Genomic DNA, 21325 nt, shown 5'->3' on the forward strand with positions numbered 1-21325 from the left:
AGCTCATTTATAACACAAACAGCAGGATTTGTTTAATTTTGTTGTGGCAGGAGACACGCGAGCTAGTTGACTATCATCTTACTGACCCAGCTGCACCTTTTTGTAGTTGAGAATCAAATACATTTAATGAAATCAAATACTTAGCATAAGCTGTAATTTTACTGTGACATCTAGTTCTCCTTTGTGCTCTTGTATAGCTGTTAGTCAGAGGGGAATAGCGCCGTTAAAGGTCCTGCTCTCTCGTGCCAGCCCCACCCACAGCCCCTGGCCAAACTGGTGGAGCATGCACTCTTATGATTTCTCTTGAGTGATTTCCTCGTGTAACTGGTTGATCTTTTGTTTGCAAATGTTTTTCCAATGAATATTAATGATGTCATCGTCAGTGCGGCTGATGTTTATGTGCACGCCACATAGAGAAGAAACAATCAGTGTGGCTTCACCCAACAACTCAGCTGACATGGATGATCTAAATATATTCCTTTGAAGTGGCCAAACTGGAAAACTTGTGTCATTCACTGCATTGCCCCACACCCCTTCTCTAAGCAAGTCTTTTCAGCCCAAGTTAAATGGCCATTTTCAAGCATGCAACACTGAACAGGCAGAACAGGTGGCTTTCTGCCGTGGGTACATTACATTTTGTTTTTGTTTTTTTTAATTGATACTTTTTTCCAGCTGATTTCCCCCCCCCCCCCCCCTTTTTTTTTAAATTATTATTATTTGTTTGTTTGAATGTGCACTGGTCATATAGCTACTGCTGACCCTTTGTTTCTTTGTCTTGTCCAGATGCAACAGAGGAGTTTTTTGAGTACGATGCGGAGGAGTTCCTGGTGTTCCTGACCTTACTCATCACAGAGGGAAGGACACCAGAGTATTCTGTGAAAGGCAGGACTGAGGGGCTACATTGTCCGCCAGCCCAGTCAGCCATGCCTCCTCTTCACAAGCATGAATGCAGCGACAAACTACCCCAGGTAAGATTTATTTCATACATCCAGGCAAGGCATAAAGTTATCTGGTACTGTACCCTACATTTAAAGGCTTGTGTTTTTTAAACTGTTCCACATTAAGAATATGGCTGCATGTACATATTGAAAGGAGCCCTATGTTTTGTATTCGTAAAATAGGCCTAATTTGGTTCGCTGTGGGTCAGCAGTTAGTGGTAGTTACGTGGCCTCGAGGGCTGTTTGATGTCATATCACCTGCACTGATAGCGCTACAGATTTTTACATGATTAAAAATTCCATGTGGAGATATTATTACTATAGTCATGCTATGGACACAATTATCAAACAAGCCCGGGCATGTCTGAGAGCTGTGCGTCACCCTCAGATGATGATTTAGTACCTAAAAAGAGAACTACTTCAACCAACCGCAATGCTTTGCAAAATGTACAAGAAAACTGTTCCCACTAAGCGTGGAAACAACAAACCATTAAGTACAACTGGTGATATGCTACCCAAATGTAAACAAGTGACTCTACTGAGAGCTGCAGTACACGGCAGTTAGAGTCCATCTGACCGGAAATGCAAAGGGTGGATGGAAATTAGTGCTGTGGTTACACGGTCGAAGAGCGTTGCTTTAAACAACTGGTTAAAAAGCTTGACCTACAATATAAAATTCCAGTTAGAAAATCTGTGTTAAAAGTATATATATATATATATATATTTATTTATTTATTTATTTTTTAAGGTCTAAAAAATATACATTATAATTTAATTTAATGTTTCTGAGTGAGTAGAGTGTGACTTCATGCATTTATCTGCAGTTTGGATCAACCTTACATGTAAACATAAGGGGGATCACATTTAATACAATTATATTGCGTTCTTGTCTTTCTGAAATGGTTAACAGGTCGATACAGAGCCAATCTCCATGTTACGTGTAGCCAAATGATAGATCCACCTCAATTTTAACAACCTGCACCATCCATCACTTTAGTAAACATTTTATCAGGAATTGAGGTGTAAAAGGCACAAAACGCTGATAACCTTCTGTGGGATGACCTTCCAGTCCCCCTTCAGGCACAGAATTTTTCCTTGCTTTAAGCAATGTCAATGTACACAGTTACTCATGCAGTCTTTGTTATGTAAACTAAAAGTTGACTTTCCTGAGGCTGGGCGGTATACCAGTTCATCCAGTTTATCTGGTGTACTGCCCTGAATTCCTTTTAAATTTTGTCATACCAATCCACAGCTGACGTTTTGAGCGCTTCAGGTATAGATTGTCGTATCCATTAGTTGCGCATTAATCTTATAGTTTTAACATCTCAACATAATAACCCAAGACAGACAAACAAACAAAGATAAATTGGAAAGTGGAGATGTGCGGGAACTGAGTCTGCTGTCTCAAAAGTTGTGTTTAAAACATAAATAAATAATAATGTTTTTTGCAGTGTTGTGGGTTTAAGCTCAATGACAGAGGAGCACCCAATAATGTAAAGAATGCGGTATGCTGACTTCATTCAAAAACACCAACAATAAAAAGATATACACATAATTTCAAAGCATAACAGGTGACCTGTTAAGAATTAACTGTCAGCTGAATTTATTCTTTTATTTTTGCATTTATAAAAACCAAAACAATAATATTTAAACACATTCAGTTATTGTTGTATGTTGTTAACTCCTGACAGTTGAAAAGTAACGTATTACGTAAGACTAGGTAACAGCCCTTGTGCAATAAAAGCAAAAGAAAACTGCTATCATAAAAAATTACATATTCAGAATGAAGTGTAACATGTTAACAGGATGTTTCAGTGAGTGGTACCTAAGCTGCTCTGATTTGATGGTATACACACTGTACTGATGCATTAGTAAAGATAATGAAGCTCTGTAATAAATTTTTATTTCTACTTTGGCAACAGAGTTGTAACTTTGTAACGAACCGCTGTGTTAGGCTGTTAGCTAATAAATTGAGTCTAGTATATCCCTCTGTCACTGGACTGCCGTGCAGGATAAAAATATCTTCTTCTTTTTTTTTAACTCAGAGGTTAATAGCAATATTTACTCTCTACCTGCTGTGCCCCTAACTTTGGTGTTGACATTCACTAATGAACACTAGGGGTGGGTTTTTATAATCGATTCATCGATTAAAATCGATTCTGGCTTGGATAACGTAAAATCGATTCATTAAAATCCTGAATCGATTTTTTTAATATAAATTTATTTTGCCCGAAATGCCAGAATCTCTGGTGACATCTCACAAAATTTCAAGAACCACCAAACAGTTAAGACAGTAAATGAGAGCAGGAACACGGATTCTGCACATAGACTTAAACACACAGCGCGACCCGCGGATCAGAATCAGTGAGATGTCGCCTTTCTCACCCGACGGCAAGGACACGGTCGGGGCTGAAAGCCGACAGCTTGCTGATTCTGATGTGTCGGCGGGTCCAAGCTTTGTGTTCACGCCCTTTATGCGCCGATTCTAAAGCTGTTAGTTTGATCTCTCTCCAAACAATATTGACCGAACCAGCAGCAAAAGAAGATTCACATAAACATCGTCATGTATTCACTCTGACTTTTACTGTTTTGCTTCCACCGCGATGCACAGCTCTCTCTCTCTCTCTCTCTCTCTCCCTCCCTCTCTCTCTCTCACTCTATCTCTGTACTTCAAGAACAGTTTCGCTTTCTTCATTATTCGCTTGCTTGTTACGCACAAGTCTACTGTTGTTTACAGCGCTGTCAGCCGCTGTTTTTTTCCCTTTTACATTCTTCCGAAAAGAAAACCTAATTTCTGCTGTTCAATACTGAACAAATTTAAACTTTTTAATATTATTCAAAATGCAAAACGCTTAACCATGTCTCTAATAAAACCGCTGTAACTTCAGAGGTAATGTTCATATGTTGATTAATGGTTTTCTTTCGTTTTTGATGTACTGCAGAATATTTTTATAAAATCCCAGGCCAGGAAAATCACCTTCATGTTTTTCTGTGTTTTATCTTCAGCTACTTTGACACAAAGGTATCTGCTGTGACGCTCACACCTTTGATAAAGTCTTGCGTGTGTCAGCTTCCTTTTTATTGATACAAAAATATGTAAATGTACTGATCTGAATTATAATATTTCTGACTGTCAAAATATCCCAGATTTAAATCGAATCGAATCGAATTAAATCGAATTAAATCGAATCGATTCGGGACCTTGTGAATCGGAATTGAATCGATTCTAGAAATCAGTGACGATACCCAGCCCTAATGAACACTAACCGCTCACCTTTGTCCACGGATGTGTGTGTGTGTGTGTGTGTGTGTGCGTGCCTAGTGTCGGCAGGCGAGGCGTACCCGTTCTGAGGTGATCCTACTTTGGAGGAACAACATACCCATTATGATCGAGGTCATGCTCCTTCCAGACTGTTGCTATGGCGATGAGTGCCCCCCAAGTGATCTCATCAGTGACCCGGTCATCAAACAAGATGCTCTGCTGTTGGAGAGATGGACCTTGCAGGCTGTTCCTAGACAGTATGACACACACACACACACACACACACCATTTTAAAGATGGGGAATGCAAGTAAATGTCTATTTTGTTATTTTTCGTAACGTACACTGTCCTCTTTTACTATACAAGAAGCATTATCTCTCTGCTTACTTTAATGTTCGGTTTTGCTGATGAAGAATCATCTTAAGCACAAAGAAGTTGTTGTGCAGGCAGGTTTTTCTAAAAAAAAAAAATAGATTTGACAGTGTTCAAGACACTATTTGCTCAGGCTACTAGAATAGTCAGATTTTTCAAAGAAGAAAAACAACACAAACATAACTTGTTTACTGGCTCTCAGCCCTGTTTGATCTTGTTGAGACTAGCTGAAAAAGCACTTGATTTATGGAATACAAAATTGTTATTACTGTCAGAGCTATTCATGCCTTAATGATAGGGAAATGATATCAATAATCTTGCTACAAACGTTTTTTAACTTGACTGTACAGAGCCTCACGCTTACAGTCTGATGATAAAACTGACATCACTCTGAGCCAAATGGACAACAGCAGAAACTTATAACACGTCTGTAAGGGTCACTGCAGCTGCTAAACTTGAAAGGATGTACATGGTATGTTGGGTCTCTAAGTATAATTAACATGTGCTTGTTTACCAGCAGACTTGTTGCACATGGACCAAACATGGGGCATAACAGTCCTCTTAGTATGACATCATGTGTTTTACAAAACTGCTGCATAAAAACGGCATTTTATTTTATATTTGGGGGACAAGGAAAACCTTCACCAACAACAACAAAAATTTGAAAAATCGTTAGTTAAAAAACAAAAAAAACCCAAAAGGACAGAAAAACAAAGCACAGTTAAAAGCTTTAAAAGAACTAGAAAATAAAACAATGGTCAAAAATCCAAAAAATTAATAATAAAAAATATATATAATTGGTGCGGTACTCAGGGAGTTAATTCGTCTGACATATTGGCCTACTTTCCTTCTCACATGTGTAGGAACAAGGAACACTGTGAAAGATTAAAAAAATACACATCGTTTTCTCATTAACCTGACATACTGGCACACTTCCACCATTTTTTTTCTCTTTTTTTCTAGAAGCGGCGACCGTTTCATTGAAGAGAAGACCCTGCTGTTGGCTGTTCGTTCTTACGTCTTCTTCTCCCAGCTCAGCGCCTGGCTCAGCGCCTCACATGGCATCGTCCCCAGAAACATCCTGTACAGGTCAGATGTAACACTCACTGAAGACTTTAACAGTGATGAGCTGAAGACTGTTCAGTCAAGCTTCCACACTAGTGCTAGTTCCACACTAAAGCGAAAGTTATGTTAGTTGCACATTTATATACACATGTGTAAGGTTTGTGTGCATAGCTAAAATGTTATTACAGCCCAGAACGTTCTTTTAAACTTAACAGTTAACGGGACCCTGTTTATTGAATCAGGATTTTTCCATCCAATAGGATCAGTGCTGCTGATGAAGAGTTGGTGTGGCAGTTTTCCCAACCACCTTCAGAGCACATATTCCCAGTCCCCAATGTTTCCCAGAGTGTTGCACTGCAGGTCCGTGTCCAGTCGCTCCCCAGACAGCCCACCTATCCCACCCTAGCCTGCAGCATCCATACCGGCCTTCCTCCGCTTTACAGTAAGACTCCCAGCCTCAACCCAAACCTTAACAGCCATGGTGGCCTGCCCACCCTCAAAAAGAACCAGGACCCCAGTAAGGACAACCTCCTCAACAACTCTAATACGTACAGCAAGAGCTCCAACTCAATGTCCAGCCTTCTCCTCAATGGTTTACCCATTCCCAATCTCCCCATCAACAACATCCCCATTAACAGCCTTCCTCACACATCTGTGCCACATCCATACAGCAAGAAGAGCCAAGAGCCTGGTGAAAATCACTCGTATCAGAACGGAGAGCTCCCACAGGGCAACGCCCCCCAACGTCAGGGCTCCCCACTCTTCCACAGGCCCTCTCACTCCCCCACGCCATCCCGCTCCCACTCCCCCTCCCCACTTCCTACAAGTAAAGCAGGGAAGTGGCTGTACTCAGCTCTCAATGGTTCATCTGAACCCACACAGGTAGAAGACTATGGTTCTTGTACCAGCAACAACAACGAGAGGTCAAAGAGTGCACTCCCCGAGCCTCTGAGAGCTTTTAAGAATTTTTCCATGGCCGAGCCACCCCGCTGCCCCTCCCCGAGGCCTGCTGCACCTGAGACAAACCCACTGATTGGTTCCCTGCTGCAGGAGAGACAGGAAGTTATTGCCCGTATTGCACAGAGGCTCAACTTTTGTGACCCCACAGCACCCCCACTCCCTCCCGGCCTTTTTGCTTCTGACAACCCTCCCAAAGCCATGTGGGGCAGTAACCATGATGATATAACTGCCAGTAAGACCAAAGAGCTTGAGGTACCGCCCTATGAGTCTGTGGGACATGTGTGGCCCACCCCGTTTAACACACCTGTGACTGACACTTCTTTCGGGAAATGGGAAAGCTCCTCCCCTAAACCTGCAGCCTGCAGGAGGCTAAAAATGACTGAGACAAGAGACAGAGAAGAGGAGAGGAACGGGGAGAAGGAGTCAGACAGAGAGAAGGAGAAAGACAGGGAGAGGGATACAGACAGCTCTCTGATTGCCCAAGCAGTTCAAGACATTACTAGGCTCATCCAGGAGAGACTGTCTGTCCCCTCTCTGTCCCCCCGGCACAGCAGAAGCGGCAGCCCTCTGCACCATACTCACACAACAACAGTGACACACACAGTCCGCACATACTCGCACACCACACACATCCCACATGCCCCACACACTGCCACCAACGGCTACACCAACGGCCACATACCTAGCCACGAACCTCACAGAGGCAGCACGCACACCGCTGCCACACACACGCCTGTTTGCACAGACAAGCCCCGAGTTGATCGGGGTTCCGAATGCCATTCTCCCCGGGCCCAAAATGGTGCTCAGTCTACACTTGAAGAACCCTCATTCAGAGGCCAGTCCCATGCACAGGCTGGTCAGCGTTTACGAACTCCTCCAAAGGAAAAGCTCAGAGTCAGGACACCCAGCAGCCATGAATCCCCCCCTGCCTCCCCCCTCATTGAAAACCGCTCCTGGCAAGCCCAGATTTCGAACTGGACTTGCGACTACGCCAGCCCAAACATGAACTGTAACAGAAGCCACGACCACAGCAAGCCTCAAGCTCAATCCCAGATGCAAATGCAGATGCAAAACTGCAAACCTGCCCAGGCCCCGACCCTCCAGGATGAGAACCAGGCACCCTCAGATTCTGGATGCTCCAGCACATCAAGTCTAGATATGACTCCACCTTCTACTGTTCTCGTAAGACAATTCTTTCTCTAATGAGCATTGTCCAGTATGTGTGATACCCTTTTTAGTCATCAATAATGTATCACACCTGTGCTCATCACAGTTTTATATGTAAGACAAAAAAAAGGTAACAGAGTAACATGCTTTATTCTAAGTTCAGCTGGGGTAGGAAGATGATGTAAGTTCACTTGTCCACTTGCAAGCTGTTTTAATGTATTCTCTCTATACTCCCAGCGTACTCAGAGTCCCTCCCCTCTGCGTCCCTGCAACAGCTGGAAGAAACAGAATCGCCACTCATTAGACGCTACAGCAACCAAGGCCTTCCACCCCTGCACTGGCCTGCCTCTGCTCTCCAGCCCTGTAAGTAACACACAAGCACACACACATTCATGTACAGTAGCTTCATGTCTTCTAACTGAAACAGTTCTCAGCTTCAAAATTGAACATCTGCGGAAAAGACACTTGAGTCAGATGCAGGCTTACCTAATGTTTTAGCTATGCTTTAATAGTCACTGTCAGAGTCCATGCAAGTCTTTGTCATAACACCATGCTCACCACCTCTTGTTGAAGCATTACTCACAGTGCTTCACCAATGAATATACTACAGTACTTTAAATGTTGATGATTAGGATAGCTTTTTTTTTGGGCTGCTGGGCTACTGAGTAGTTTTTCAGCGTTGATGTGCACACGTGGCGATACGTAAGCTAAATGACTCATCAGCATCTCACCAGTCACAAGTTTCATCATCACAGTTTCTTCTGATCACTTTTACACATACTGTAAACACACACACACACACACACACTTAAGTCTCACCAGCAGCAAGCTGACACATGCAGGTCATGACACTCTCTCTATAAAAAATATAAATAAATAAAAATATGTGTTGATGGTGTCCTGTGTGTCTGCTACAGGTTCCTCAGAGGAAAAGTCAAACAGGATACTTTGACCTGGACACCTCTGTGGCTGGCTGTAAGGGTTTGCCTTGGGCCTCTGGGAAAAGGTATACATTTTCTCACCTGGGATCTGTGTTACTATAGTTACTAGTTTCCAACTCGTTTTGTACAAGAAACTAAGTTTTGGGCGCTTTGACTAGTTACAATGCAGTCTTTTGTCTTACAGTTACCTCCCACATTATCTGATGATTACAGTACCATCTGGATCTAGTTACTCATACTTTTCATCATGATTTTTAAAACCTACATGTTTCGCTCACTTTCCAGGCTCACAGCTTTTATTATATGTAACAAATATCGAGAAAAACTTGAAGATGGAGGTATTTTGTTTATTATACAGCTTATATTGTAAAGTACAGAAAATTCAGATCCTAATCACACCTGAACCCTTGGATACAAAAGCCTCAGATAAACAGTTGCATAAATCAGGCTGTGTGAGAAAAGATGAGACCATAGCAGCTTCACAGAGGGCTAAAGCTGGGTCAGCCCCGTTCTGCTGACTTTTCCTCTCACAGTGCCACCTGCTGAAGCTCTGCTGTACTGTGACTGCATCTAGAAATGCACACACGCAGCTCAAAATGGCAGACAGCACTGAACTGGCTTTATATACACAGAGATTCATGGCTCTGCCTACACACAGCAAATGTGGGTGGAAGCTCAGTGCTGCTTTTTTGTACAGCAGATGTTTGAAGAGTTTGGTATTCGGGGGTGAAAGGTCATTTTAGCTGTTTAAAAGAGCTGTTTTGCTCTGGTTGGTAAAAGGCACTATATGATATTATTTGTTTATATTTCGCCAAAAACATATGGTTGATTGAAAGAGTCATATGTAAAGTTTCTATGTTGTGACCTGTGGGCCTGAACACTTTATTTGCACTTCAAATGAATTAGGATTTCAGAGTAACCAACATTTCAAGTTGCCACTCGTGTTTATACACAGATGGAAGCCGGTTTGAGATCATTTTAGCTCACCTGAGACGCATATCTATTAAGGCACACTAGAAATGTGTGCCATGTAAATACCTTTAGGCATTTACATTAGGGCTGCTCGATTATGGCAAAAATGATAATCACGATTATTTTCACTGAAATTGAGATCACGATTATTTGACGATATTTATTTAACCCTTTAAGACCTACTATAGAACCAAGTCCACCAGAGCTTTTTTTTTTTTTTTTTTACATGCTGTAGTGCCATTTGTGGGAGCATTTCAAGTTGCTATACATCAATACAACTGTTATAGCCCATATTTTAATAATATGTATGCATTAAGTCCATAGTAATTACATAAATTGCAAAAAAGTGCAATAAACTACAAAAAAAATTGAAAATCGCTTTTGTTTTGTTTACATATATTTCTACTTGGAGAAATTTAAGAGGTTTATCCCTCGAAACTTTAAATACAATAAAGTTGCAAAAAATAGTTTCCCACCACAGGAAATTTATTTTGAGTGTCTTCATAGTTTTATTTTGGAGATACAGCAATTTTTATATACTGCAGGAAAAACAAAAAACAATCCTATGATGCAAATTTGCAAAGAAAACAGCAGGTGCATCATTTCACTGTGGGAAGTGTTACGAACAGCTGATAGGAACGGCAAAGCGTGTTTCTGGAATATTATGTTTTTGTTCCTGCAAGCGCTTTTTATGCAATTTTTGCAAAGCTATATGTGGAACGAAACCGTGACCGAGGACAAGCTGATGGCATAAGATGTAAGTACAACTCCTCCGGTTTCATATGCAAAACAAATTATTGCGCTAGCTTACACGGTTCAGGTTCTACAGGGATTTAAAAATAGTTACGCAAAACGGAGCGTGCTGCTCTGACCGGCTTTAAAGGGTTAACAATGACTTTAAAAAAATAATATAAAATAGTGTGCAACACCACTGAAGTTTTTTTTTTTTTTTAAACTCTCTTTTCAACCAACAGCAGTCAGTCTCCTCTCCAAATAACTTCTGCTTAGCTTTCCGAGCTTCCCTCGGGTCCTCTTAATCAGCGGTCTCCAACCTTTTTTGCGCCACGGACCGGTTTATGCCCGACAATATTTTCACGGACCGGCCTTTAAGGTGTCGCGGATAAATGAGGGAGGGGCTAATAATCGGCTCAGTCATTTTTAATGATCGTTGAAAGCCCAGATCGTAATTAAAATGATTAAAATTCGATTAATTGAGCAGCCCTAATTTACATAACGCATTTAAAAACGTGTTGATCCAGCATGTGTTTTTTTTACTACAGGGTGTGTCTAAAGAGAGAGGGGTACACTGATGAGTCACAGCAGCTGTTCAGTGCTAGTGCTCCACCTGCCAGTCTGCTGGGAAACTTTGAGGTATAGCACACAAACACAGAATCATCTGTTCTCTTCAGCTATCGTTTTTGACATTAGCTCAAGTCCGATTCTCCTTTTTGGATCCCTAAACTGTCACATTCTCAAAGGGATTTAACCTCGAGCAACCACCATACTGCAGGTTTTACTTTTTTTTTTTAAAGAAAAATGAAAACATAGCTGTGAAACATGGTCTAACAAGTCCTGATTTTAAAACTTTCAAGTGAAAACCAAAACTGTGTCAACCTGTAGAAAAGTAAGAGTGACATTTTTAAAGCTGAACTTATGTCCCATTAGGAGTGTGTGCTGAACTACCGCCTGGAGCCTTTAGGGACAGTGGAGGGTTTCACAGCAGAGGTCGGCGCCAGCGGATCCTTCTGCCCCAGTCACCTTACCTTACCTGCAGATGTGTCATTCTATAGTGTCTCTGATGACAACGCTCCCTCACCATATATGGTAAAATTTCTTTTTCTATAAAGTAATAATAAAGCCCCCTAAGCCTAGAGATAAAACCATATTAGCACATGTGTGTTACTTCTGTTTGCCTGTTTTTGATTGCCATGTGTTTTCTGGCAGGGTGTGATAAACCTGGAGTCCCTGGGAAAAAGGGGCTATCGTGTACCTCCATCAGGAACCATTCAAGTGGTGAGGATTTTCTTTCACAGTTGACAGTAGACATGTTTTCAAAATATAGCTACATCACAGCGTGGCTGATAACAAAGAGCAGATTACAGGAAGTAACAAAAGTGAATGGAGACTCCTTGTGGATGTAGAGGAAACTGCATCATTAAACATACAGGGACCTGTTCAAGGCTGTTTTGTTTCATTTATAGTGCAGAAAGCTCTTATCTCCTTAATACTCGGATTACATTGTTGGGATTGTAGGTATAGAGGAATAGTCATATTATGTATCTTGATCACAGCATGTAAAGTGTAAAAAAATATTTGCTATAGTTAAATGAAAGACAGTGTTAAAACTTATTACAAAGCCTGACTTTAAAATGGTTTTAACCCTGCCATGCTCTCCGGTTAAACCCCTCAGACCTTATTCAACCCTAACAAGACAGTGGTAAAGATGTTTGTTGTGATGTACGACCTACGAGCCATGCCAGCTGGACACCAGACCTTCTTACGCCAGAGGACCTTCTCTGTTCCCGTCCGTCGTGACACAAACAATCAGACCAGCAGGAAACCCCTCGCCCTGGGCCAGGGACGAACCTTGCGCTACCTCATTCACCTGAGGTGAGATGGCTGTTATTTTTGTCTGAACACTCAAAGTGGAGCATATCCAGCAGCACCCATGTTTATACTCCCATTTTCATGCTTTTGGCCTGTCATTTCATGCTTTTCTCCCTCTCCCAACCTCTACCAGGTTCCAGAGCTCTAAGTCTGGGAAGATCTACCTCCATAGGGACATCCGTCTGCTGTTTTCCAGGAAGTCCATGGAGGTGGACAGCGGTGCTGCCTACGAGCTCCAGTCCTTCACAGAGTCCCCTGTTGACCCGCCGTACTCTTCCCGCTGCTGAGGCCTGAAGCCCTCCCTCCTCCACCCGGCAGGCCACTACTGAAACATTAGTCACAACTTGATGCCAGCGACAGACTCAGACCGTTAGTCCATTTGAAAAGAGACGAGGTTTAAGGACCAGAGTCAAAAGCCTCTCATGGTCTGTCTCCACAAACTTATGTTTCATCCCCTGTCATCCAAAACTGGCAAAGGGGGCAGCAAGCTGAGATCCTAGGAGACTCATCAGAAATAAAAGCTTGTTCTCTGTTAAGCTTACAGCTTTGGAGCAGAGTGGCTGAGTCAAAAGTTTCGGTTTTAGGATGTATTTCTAATGTTGTACTCCTGGTCAATATGTGTTTAACAGATTTCATGGGTAACATGCTTACCTTCTATTGTGTGTATCCCCTCCAGCGTCTTGCAGGAGAGTAGACACACATAAAGTTAGACAAAAAATTTATTTGAAAAGAGTCGAGGCGTTAAATCGAAATGTTAATTGGACCTATTGAGTGTGAAATAAGAAATAATTTGTTTCTAATTGAATGTGATGGCCTTTTAATAATAAACGATTCCGATTTTAAATTTTTCAAGATTAGATTGACCCAGCTGAACGTGTACTCAGTTTTCTCTCTGTGATTCCTGAGCTCGGAGCAGAGGTTGTGCATATAGATGAAGAACCCTATGGCAAACTGCGATGCAACATATACCATGGACCACTGAAAGAAAAAAAACAAAACAGCAACAACAAAAAAAAACAGTCGAACGAGCAATCAAGATAGACTTACGTGAAAGCATCACAGCAGAACATCAGAAGTGCACTGTGGATTTTTTTTTCTCAATGTAACTGGAAATGAAACAGAAAATAGAAATATTCTAATACTTTTGTACTGTTACAAAACCACTTTATTGGAAGTGTTGCAATAGAAAGAATAACCTTAGTTTAGTGTTTACACATTCACTTTCAGTTTACTTACCATCGGTTTATTTAATATTTAAATATTTCAGTTATTACTTGTGACGTCTGCCATGCTAAGATGATGTAGTGCAAACTGTATATCATAGTATGTATTTTTGACATTAATATTCAAATCTGAAAAAATATATCTATATATCTTCTAAAGCAATTTGGAATCTGCTGTGTCTCTTTGTGGTTTTAATTCTCACACTATGTTTCCTGTTCTGCCTTTTGATGTGTCTTGATGCTCACCTCCGTCTTTATGTGCAAACAGTAACTGGTTTTCTGCTAAATGCAAGATAAAAGGTGCATAAGAGAACGTGGGAATGGCAAGAATGATGTGTGGGGTGTGATAGCTGATTTTCAGCTGTCACACCCCCACACATTTTTTTTTTTTTTAAACATTGGCCAGTAGTCACTGACTCATCCTGGTGCAAAACAACACTATAAATACATGTGTTGAGATCTGTTACTGACAGCCCTTGTTTTTAGTACATTGTTGATGTTTTTCAAACACAGACAGCATAGCGCACTCTTTGGGATGAGTCACAAGCATTCCTTGTATATTAGGCTGTAATCAGTAAAAGTATATGCACATGAACCATTTTAATCACAATGAGAGTAAAAACGGTATATCTGAGGTGTAAGTGAAAGTTTAAACACAAGTTAAATTGCTTTATGTAATTACAGAAATTTGTTTCGTTTTGTTTTTCTCCGGTTCAAAACAGTGAGTCTTTGTTACCATACACCCCAAATGCATTTCAGATATTTCAGTTATTTTTTTTTATCAGTCTCTCAATTTGTAAAACTGAGAATAGGCTAAACTTAACCAAATTTATAAAATAAATAACTGCGATGTTTTTGAAAATCGTACATTTCTGATGAAAACTAACTTTTTCTTTTCTGAAAAAGTTAAATTTTAGAGAATCCTGATCAACTTTTATACTGTTTCCAGGGCTTTTATTTTGAAAATCAAACCAACTGAATAGTTTCCTATATTGGAGGACTTTATTTAGAAAATTACATAATTTTTCATATTTTTTATTAAGAAACTGGGGGCTTGTATTGTATCTGACACACACCTGTTGGGCACTGTCAGGGTCTAGGCCTGTGGTCTGTTGTCCTTCAGTGTGTGTCTGAGAAAGAGGAAAGGAAATTGTGAATGGCATCTGTGAAAACTTGATGTTAAGAGCAATGTTGCCTATAAGCTGCGTGCGTGCAGCTTATAGGGACATATATAGATATCTATATATCTATCTATAGATAGATATAGAGCCAAATAATAAATGGATTGCACCAAATTCTTTTAATTAACTTGTTGAAAGAATGACTTGACATGACTTCCAGCTTACATAACCACCGGATCCACCATGCAAGGTATTTCCAGGTATTTTGCCTTTAAAATGATAGATTTCTGGAATCTGAGGTATCATAACAAAGATTAAATGACTGGTCGTTTACAGCTTGAAGGATCCTCTTTGTTGTCAATACAATGATTGGAGATGACTAGAAAAGTTTTACTTTTGATACAATAAGATCCTTTTGAAGGGGTAGTGTGAATATCATTGATTTTAAGTAAAAGGGTTTAAGAAGTAATGCAAGTACACTTGTTCAAGTAGACTAGTTTAAACTTGTTTCTTGGCACACTGTGGGGGCCCTTAGCATGATCTGAGCTAAATCCCACATCCAACGTGTTGATTGCTGCTGATCGTGTCATCCCTTTATGGCCAGTGTACTCATATTCTAATGGCGGCTTCCAGCAGCATAACGCATCATGTCACAAAAGCTCAAATCATTTCAAACTGGTTCATTAAACATGTCAATACATTTCTAAAAAATGACAAATGGGTTCTGAAACATTATTCGTTTACGCTGCACGTGCTCATATTTGGCTCTTTTTTTCTTCTTTTTTTTTAAATCAGAAGGAAAAACAAATTACTCTGGGGGTGGGTATAAAAAGAAAACACTTTATTTTGTATAGCTGTATTCCTCTTGGTTTTGTGCAATGAGATGTAGTGAGGAAACGGAAAATAAATCGGCCAGCATTAAGCGGTGCCGAGCTCTCCATCCTCCAGATCTGCGGATTATTTTCTGAGATCTGGATTTGTGACACAGCACATGGACCCAGCAGCTGATCTTTGTGTCATTATGCAACCTAAATCTGAACTCCGTACCCGGTGCGTGTGCATGGCGGGAGCGCGCGTGGTGTCTCCGCATGTGACGTAGTATTGTGTGCGGGAGTGAGCGCTCGGCAGCTCTCGGTTGGGTTCGGTGAGTCAGAGTCGAATCGGGCGAGCAACACGCGAGCGGGGGATTTGTGGAACACTTGTTCGGCTGGTGAGCGGTCTCCTGACAAAAATCACAACTGTTTAAACATGTCGGGGGATAACGAAGAGACTCAGACAGCTGAGGAGACGCCGGTGGAAGAGAAGGTAAACGCGGGCTTTTCCTCACGAGCCCCGGGGACGGTTGCTTCGTGGTAACCTAACACTGTAGCTTAGCTTCTCCTCTTCCTCTATTTCGTTGTTGACATATAAATCACAACTAGCTACCGAGACCCAGGTAGATTAATATTGTTCGTCGGGTATCCTAACGATCTTCTATTACGTAGTAATTCGCGCTTTGTCTTTCAGCTGGAAGTGTTTTGACGCTAGCTGACGTGACATTCAAAGCGTCTATTAGCTTAGCTGCTAAAAAAAATTAGCTTAGCTCATTCAGCACAGTGACAGTTCTCTTTAAACTAGAAGTGCTAAATCAGGGCCTGTCTAATTAACTGTCTTGCCAGCCTGGCTATTGATAGCGTGATTTTTATTTTATTTTTTTAAAACAGAAACGAGTATCCCAACCGGTGGTCCAACCTACACATTACTAGCTAGTAGGATATGCTAATGCTTCTGTCTAGCTTGTTTAGCGGGAGCGGTGAATTTAAACGCTTTTCCATGGAGGACCACCCTTTGCCACCAACGTATTCAGTAAAGTTGTTCAATAAGCAGCCTTCAAACGTCATTAGATAGGTTTTATTCATAGTTTTACGGGCTTAAACGTCTGTGTAAGTGTGGTGCTGTCTGGAGCTATCAGCTGACCGAGAGCTGATTAATCTAATCTTATGCTTCTGTTTGTTTACAGGAGGTTCAGGAAAAGACGATCAGCCCCGAGAAGGCAGAAGAGGCTAAACTGAAAGCAAGATATCCAAATTTGGGAAATAAACCCGGAGGGTCGGATTTACTTCGGAAACGCCTTCAGAAAGGGGTGAGTAATCTCATGTGTTTGTCTTCAAAACATAAAGGGTTCACTTTAGGATTGTCCTTGAAGCTTTTGCTATTTTATATAGGTGCGCTACACGGTCCTGACTAGCAAGTTATTGGTGTTGGACATAGTTAATAGAGAAATATGTCCAGCCCAGTTTATCAGGAAATTAAACTGAGAAACTGACACATATTGGGGGGTTTCTGTTTTATTTTTCTTTGGTTTTTTTAACTTATAAAATGAGTATATTTCCAGAATTGTCTTCCATAGAAAACAGTTCAGTCTCGGTAAAATCAACTTTGATTGTGGATGCAATTTAAGGATTTTCTGCTTCTGTCATGTTGTAAAATCTGGGACAGCAGAGAATCGAAAATAGGTTTAGGTTTAAATAACTTGCGATTGGCACCGTAATAATTACTTGACTTTTTAAAAGTAATCACCTGTCAGTAGAAGACCATCTAATATCTGCTGAAGGGCTTAATAATATATCACAGCATGATTTAACCTGTGTGGTCAGCTTCCAGGAAATTTTCCATTCTCTTTTAGAACATTTTAGTAATCATGTTTGTTGTGATAATAATACACTAACCAAGATTAATTTTCTTTGAATAAATAAATATTTTTCTTGTACTTCTCACAAGAAATTACCTGCTGCAGTAATTTCTTTTTGAAAAACTGATGTTCCCTAAAATTATTATTCGCAAGTGATGCTAGTTTCAGTCATTGTGCAGAAGTACTGTTTATAAGGGTGGGGAAACCTGCAGTCAGCTGAAACTGAAGAAGTCACTTGGATGAGTGATGAAACTTTTCTCCCACTTAAAGCGCTATGTCCAGATGAACAGAATCAACTTTTTGGGATTTCCTTACCTGGGTGACACTAGTTTTTTCTTTTTCTAGTTTTTGCATTTAATTTGCTGATCAAGATTGTTACTGAGTGTATGTGTTCTAATGTTATACTGTGTGTATTTCTCATAGTGGATGTTTTTCTTTCAGTGTTTGCATGGTCCTCTCTGAGGAAAGTTTGTCTTGGCAATTTGGCATTTATATTTCCTGTGTGATACCCTGAGAGACCACAGAAAGCCTCCACCAGTTGTCAATAAGAAAAAAGAAAGACCTGGTTAAAATTCCTTAATAAAATCTCAGGAGTGTACCTTTTTGATCTACAGGGTGGGCCATTTATATAGATACACCGTAATAAAATGGGAATGGTTGGTGATATTAAAGTCCTGTTTGTGGCACATTAGTATATGTGAGGGGGCAAACTCCTCAAGATGGGTGGTGACCATGGTGGCCATTTAGAAGTCGGCCATCTTGGATACAACTTTTGTCTTTTCAATAGGAAGAGGGCCATGTGACACATCAAACTTACTGGTAATGTGACAAGAATAACAATGGTGTGCTTGGTTTCAATGTAACTTTATTCTTTCATGAGTTATTTACAAGTTTCTGACCACTTATAAAATGTGTTCAATTTGCTGCCCATTGTGTTGGATTGTCAATGCAACCCTCTTCTCCCACTCTTCACACACTGATAGCAACACCGCAGGAGAAATGCCAGCACAGGCATCCAATATCCGTAGTTTCAGGTGCTGCACATCTCGTATCTTCACACCATAGACAATTGCCTACAGATGACCCCAAAGATAAAAGTCTAAGGGGGTCAGATCGGGAGACCTTGGGGGCCATTCAACTGGCCCACGACGACCAATCCACTTTCCAGGAAACTGTTCATCTAGGAATGCCTAGCACCCATAATGTCGTGGTGCACCATCTTACTGGAAAAACTCAGGGAACGTGCCAGCTTCAGTGCATAAAGAGGGAAACACATCATCATGTAGCAATTTCAAATATCCAGTGGCCTTGAGGTTTCCATTGATGAAGAATGGACCCACTATCATTGTACCCCATATACTGAGACTTTTCAAAATAAACAATCACGTGAAAGAGCAGATTATTTACAGATGAGAAGTAAAAAAAGAGCCGCCAGGTGCTAAAAAATAAACCTTAGACTCAAACTCATTGAGATGCTGCAGTAGCTGGAGTTGTTAAGGGTGCCATTTGTGAGTAGCTAATATCCGCCGAAGAGATGTTCGACTAATGCCACTCTCCAGCGACATGCGGCGAGTGCTACGCTGTGGGCTGTTGCTGAATGAAGCTAGGACAGCCACTGATGTTTCTTCATTAGTGACAGTTTTCTTGCAACCACATTTTGGCAAATCCAACACTGAACCAGTTTCACGAAACTTAGCAAGCAGTTTGCTAACTGTAGCATGTGAGATTGGTGGTCTCGCAGGGTGTCTTGCATTGAAATCTGCTGCAATGACCCGGTTACTGCGTTCACCAGATATCGACACAATTTCAATCCGCTCCTCACGTGTTAACCTCTTCGACATGTCAATGGCTGTGAACAAAGAGAAACTTGTAAATAACTCATGAAAGAATAAAGTTACGTTGAAACCAAGCACACCATTGTTTTTCTTGTGACATTACCAGTAAGTTTGATGTGTCACATGGCCCTCTTCCTATTGAAAAAACAAAAGTTGTATCTAAGATGGCCGACTTTCAAATGGCCACCATGGTCACCACCCATCTTGAGGAGTTTGCCCCCTCACATATACTAATGTGCCACAAACAGGACTTTAATATCACCAACCATTCCCATTTTATTACGGTGTAAATGGCCCACCCTGTAGATCGCAGTTTGTGGGATTTACTCTGACATTTAAAAAATTAGACATTTTTAAATTGGTGTCTATTTTCATTGGTGCCACTTTTGTTTAATTTGAATCTTCTGTTTTTCTGCAGCAAAAGTACTTTGACTCTGGTGACTACAACATGGCAAAAGCGAAGATAAAGAACAAACAGCTGCCAACAGCTGCACCAGAGAAGACCGAGATCACAGGGGACCACATCCCCACCCCCCAGGACCTGCCCCAGAGGAAACCCTCTCTTGTGGCCAGTAAACTGGCAGGCTGATGTACACGCAGCCTCAGATGGCCCCCTCAGCACCTCCCAGCCCCTAATCCTCTCCACTTAAGTCTCAGAGATTTAATATTACCTCTCCTATGTCTCACTTTATCACTCCACCCTCTCCACACTGGCCTGGGCCCCACCCAACTGGATTCCACACCTCCAGGTCAACCATGTCAAATCCTCTTTTTTGTTTCAACCCACCCTTTGGCTTTTTCTCTACTGCCACCACATCCTTTCCTCTGTTATTGTCCTCCTACATTTCCTTCATGTCTTGTCTTTACCTCCATGTTTGTCCATGTACACTGAAGAAACGGTCTGTGATGCCTCTGAACAATGGATGGACAGCAGATATGACTGTTTACGAGCTGAAGTGAGGGGCGAGCAGCAGAAGCTTGCATCTTGTGAGGTTTGGGCGCGGGGGGGATTTAGTGTGGTGTTCAGTCTGGAGATTATGATTGTGTGTGTGTGTGTGTATGTATCTGATATATATTTGTCTGGCACAGGGGCAGAATGTTTTACATCAGATTTGTATTATTCACTGTATGACCTTACTCTAAATTATGCTGTCAATATGCTTGAATGATTGAATATAGTAATTCAGAGGCCAAGTTCCGTTTTATTAACACTATGATTGTGTCTGCATTAAAGGACCTTGCAGTAAAGGCTGGGGTGTCACTTTGAACTGCATGTGTGATGCTGGGCTCCCGAAGGTGAAGCTTCACATACTGCATTTTTATTCATCAAGGTGCACTGAGCAGATGTTTAAAAGAGATGCTAAAAAGCTTGGGTGCAGCTCAAATGCTGGTAGCAGGTAGTTCCTTCAAGAAGTGTCAGAAATAGATCCTCTTCTTAAAAGAGCAAAATGCAGTGTTTTTAAGTTTACACTGTGTGCTGCTCCATTTTATATGCCGACACAGTCCTCTCCTAAGGATGGAGTCATCATGAATGAATCAGGTTTTAAAGGGTTAGAGGGGATACAGGACCTGAAGGGTAAAATCCTTCAGAGGGACCAGTCTTTATGCTGTATACATTGGTGGACAAAAACAAGGAACAAATAGTGTAAGTTTTGGGGAAATAATCTTGTGTAATCATGACTTCAAGTAGTTTTATCTTTAGCCCTGCATAGTGCTTTTCCAGAAGTTTTTACTGGCCAGATGCAATTTACTTGTGGTGTGATAAATCAAAGCTAGGACATCTGTCCAAGTTGTGCATGTACATGGCTGCCCTGCTGTCACATTGTGCCATTTTGTTTTGTAAATAAAGTAGTTTTGCACAATACTTTTGTGTAATCTTTAAAGACCTACGATGTATTTAAGGTGCTTTCAGATTGCTAATGTTTACATGGTAAATCTAATGTTTACATAGTAAGATTTAAAATAGTTTATTTTCTAGAAGTTAGAATATTTCTGTGTTCCAGGAGCCAGAATTTAAGTACAGCTTTAAATAAGAATAAATATTCAAGCATCCATTTTCTTCTGCTTACCTTGGAATATGGTCACACAAGCAGAGGAGCCTAAATGTTTAGGCACGCCAGATTTGTCCAACTCGCCACTAGGTGGTGATAAGTTGACAGCTCAGTTCCTCTCTTCACTCAAGTGTCCAGAA

At 41.0% G+C, this 21325-nt stretch overlaps 2 protein-coding genes across 2 annotated transcripts in view; both read left to right on the top strand.

Moving 5' to 3' along the window:
* Positions 1-13677, top strand: part of atosa (atos homolog A) — a 41055-nt gene extending 27378 nt beyond the window's left edge. The window contains exons 2-12 of the mRNA XM_082538461.1: positions 784-968; positions 4261-4457; positions 5536-5661; positions 5898-7779; positions 8002-8127; positions 8682-8770; positions 10958-11048; positions 11343-11501; positions 11622-11690; positions 12088-12287; positions 12418-13677. Of these exons, the coding sequence (XP_082394587.1) occupies positions 784-968; positions 4261-4457; positions 5536-5661; positions 5898-7779; positions 8002-8127; positions 8682-8770; positions 10958-11048; positions 11343-11501; positions 11622-11690; positions 12088-12287; positions 12418-12571 (3278 nt within the window). The 3' untranslated portion in view covers positions 12572-13677. The remainder of the gene's footprint in view (positions 1-783; positions 969-4260; positions 4458-5535; positions 5662-5897; positions 7780-8001; positions 8128-8681; positions 8771-10957; positions 11049-11342; positions 11502-11621; positions 11691-12087; positions 12288-12417) is intronic.
* A 2023-nt stretch (positions 13678-15700) lies between these two features.
* On the top strand, positions 15701-20998 carry arpp19a (cAMP-regulated phosphoprotein 19a). The gene is made up of 3 exons (XM_082534102.1): positions 15701-15933; positions 16628-16750; positions 19553-20998. Exons 1-3 carry the CDS (start codon positions 15877-15879, stop codon positions 19721-19723), a joined length of 351 nt encoding a protein of 116 aa, XP_082390228.1. The 5' UTR covers positions 15701-15876; the 3' UTR covers positions 19724-20998.
* The last annotated feature ends 327 nt before the right edge of the window (positions 20999-21325 follow it).

The sequence above is a fragment of the Aulonocara stuartgranti genome (genome assembly GCF_965226115.1).
Source record: "Aulonocara stuartgranti genome assembly, chromosome: 1".
NCBI lineage: Eukaryota > Metazoa > Chordata > Actinopteri > Cichliformes > Cichlidae > Aulonocara > Aulonocara stuartgranti.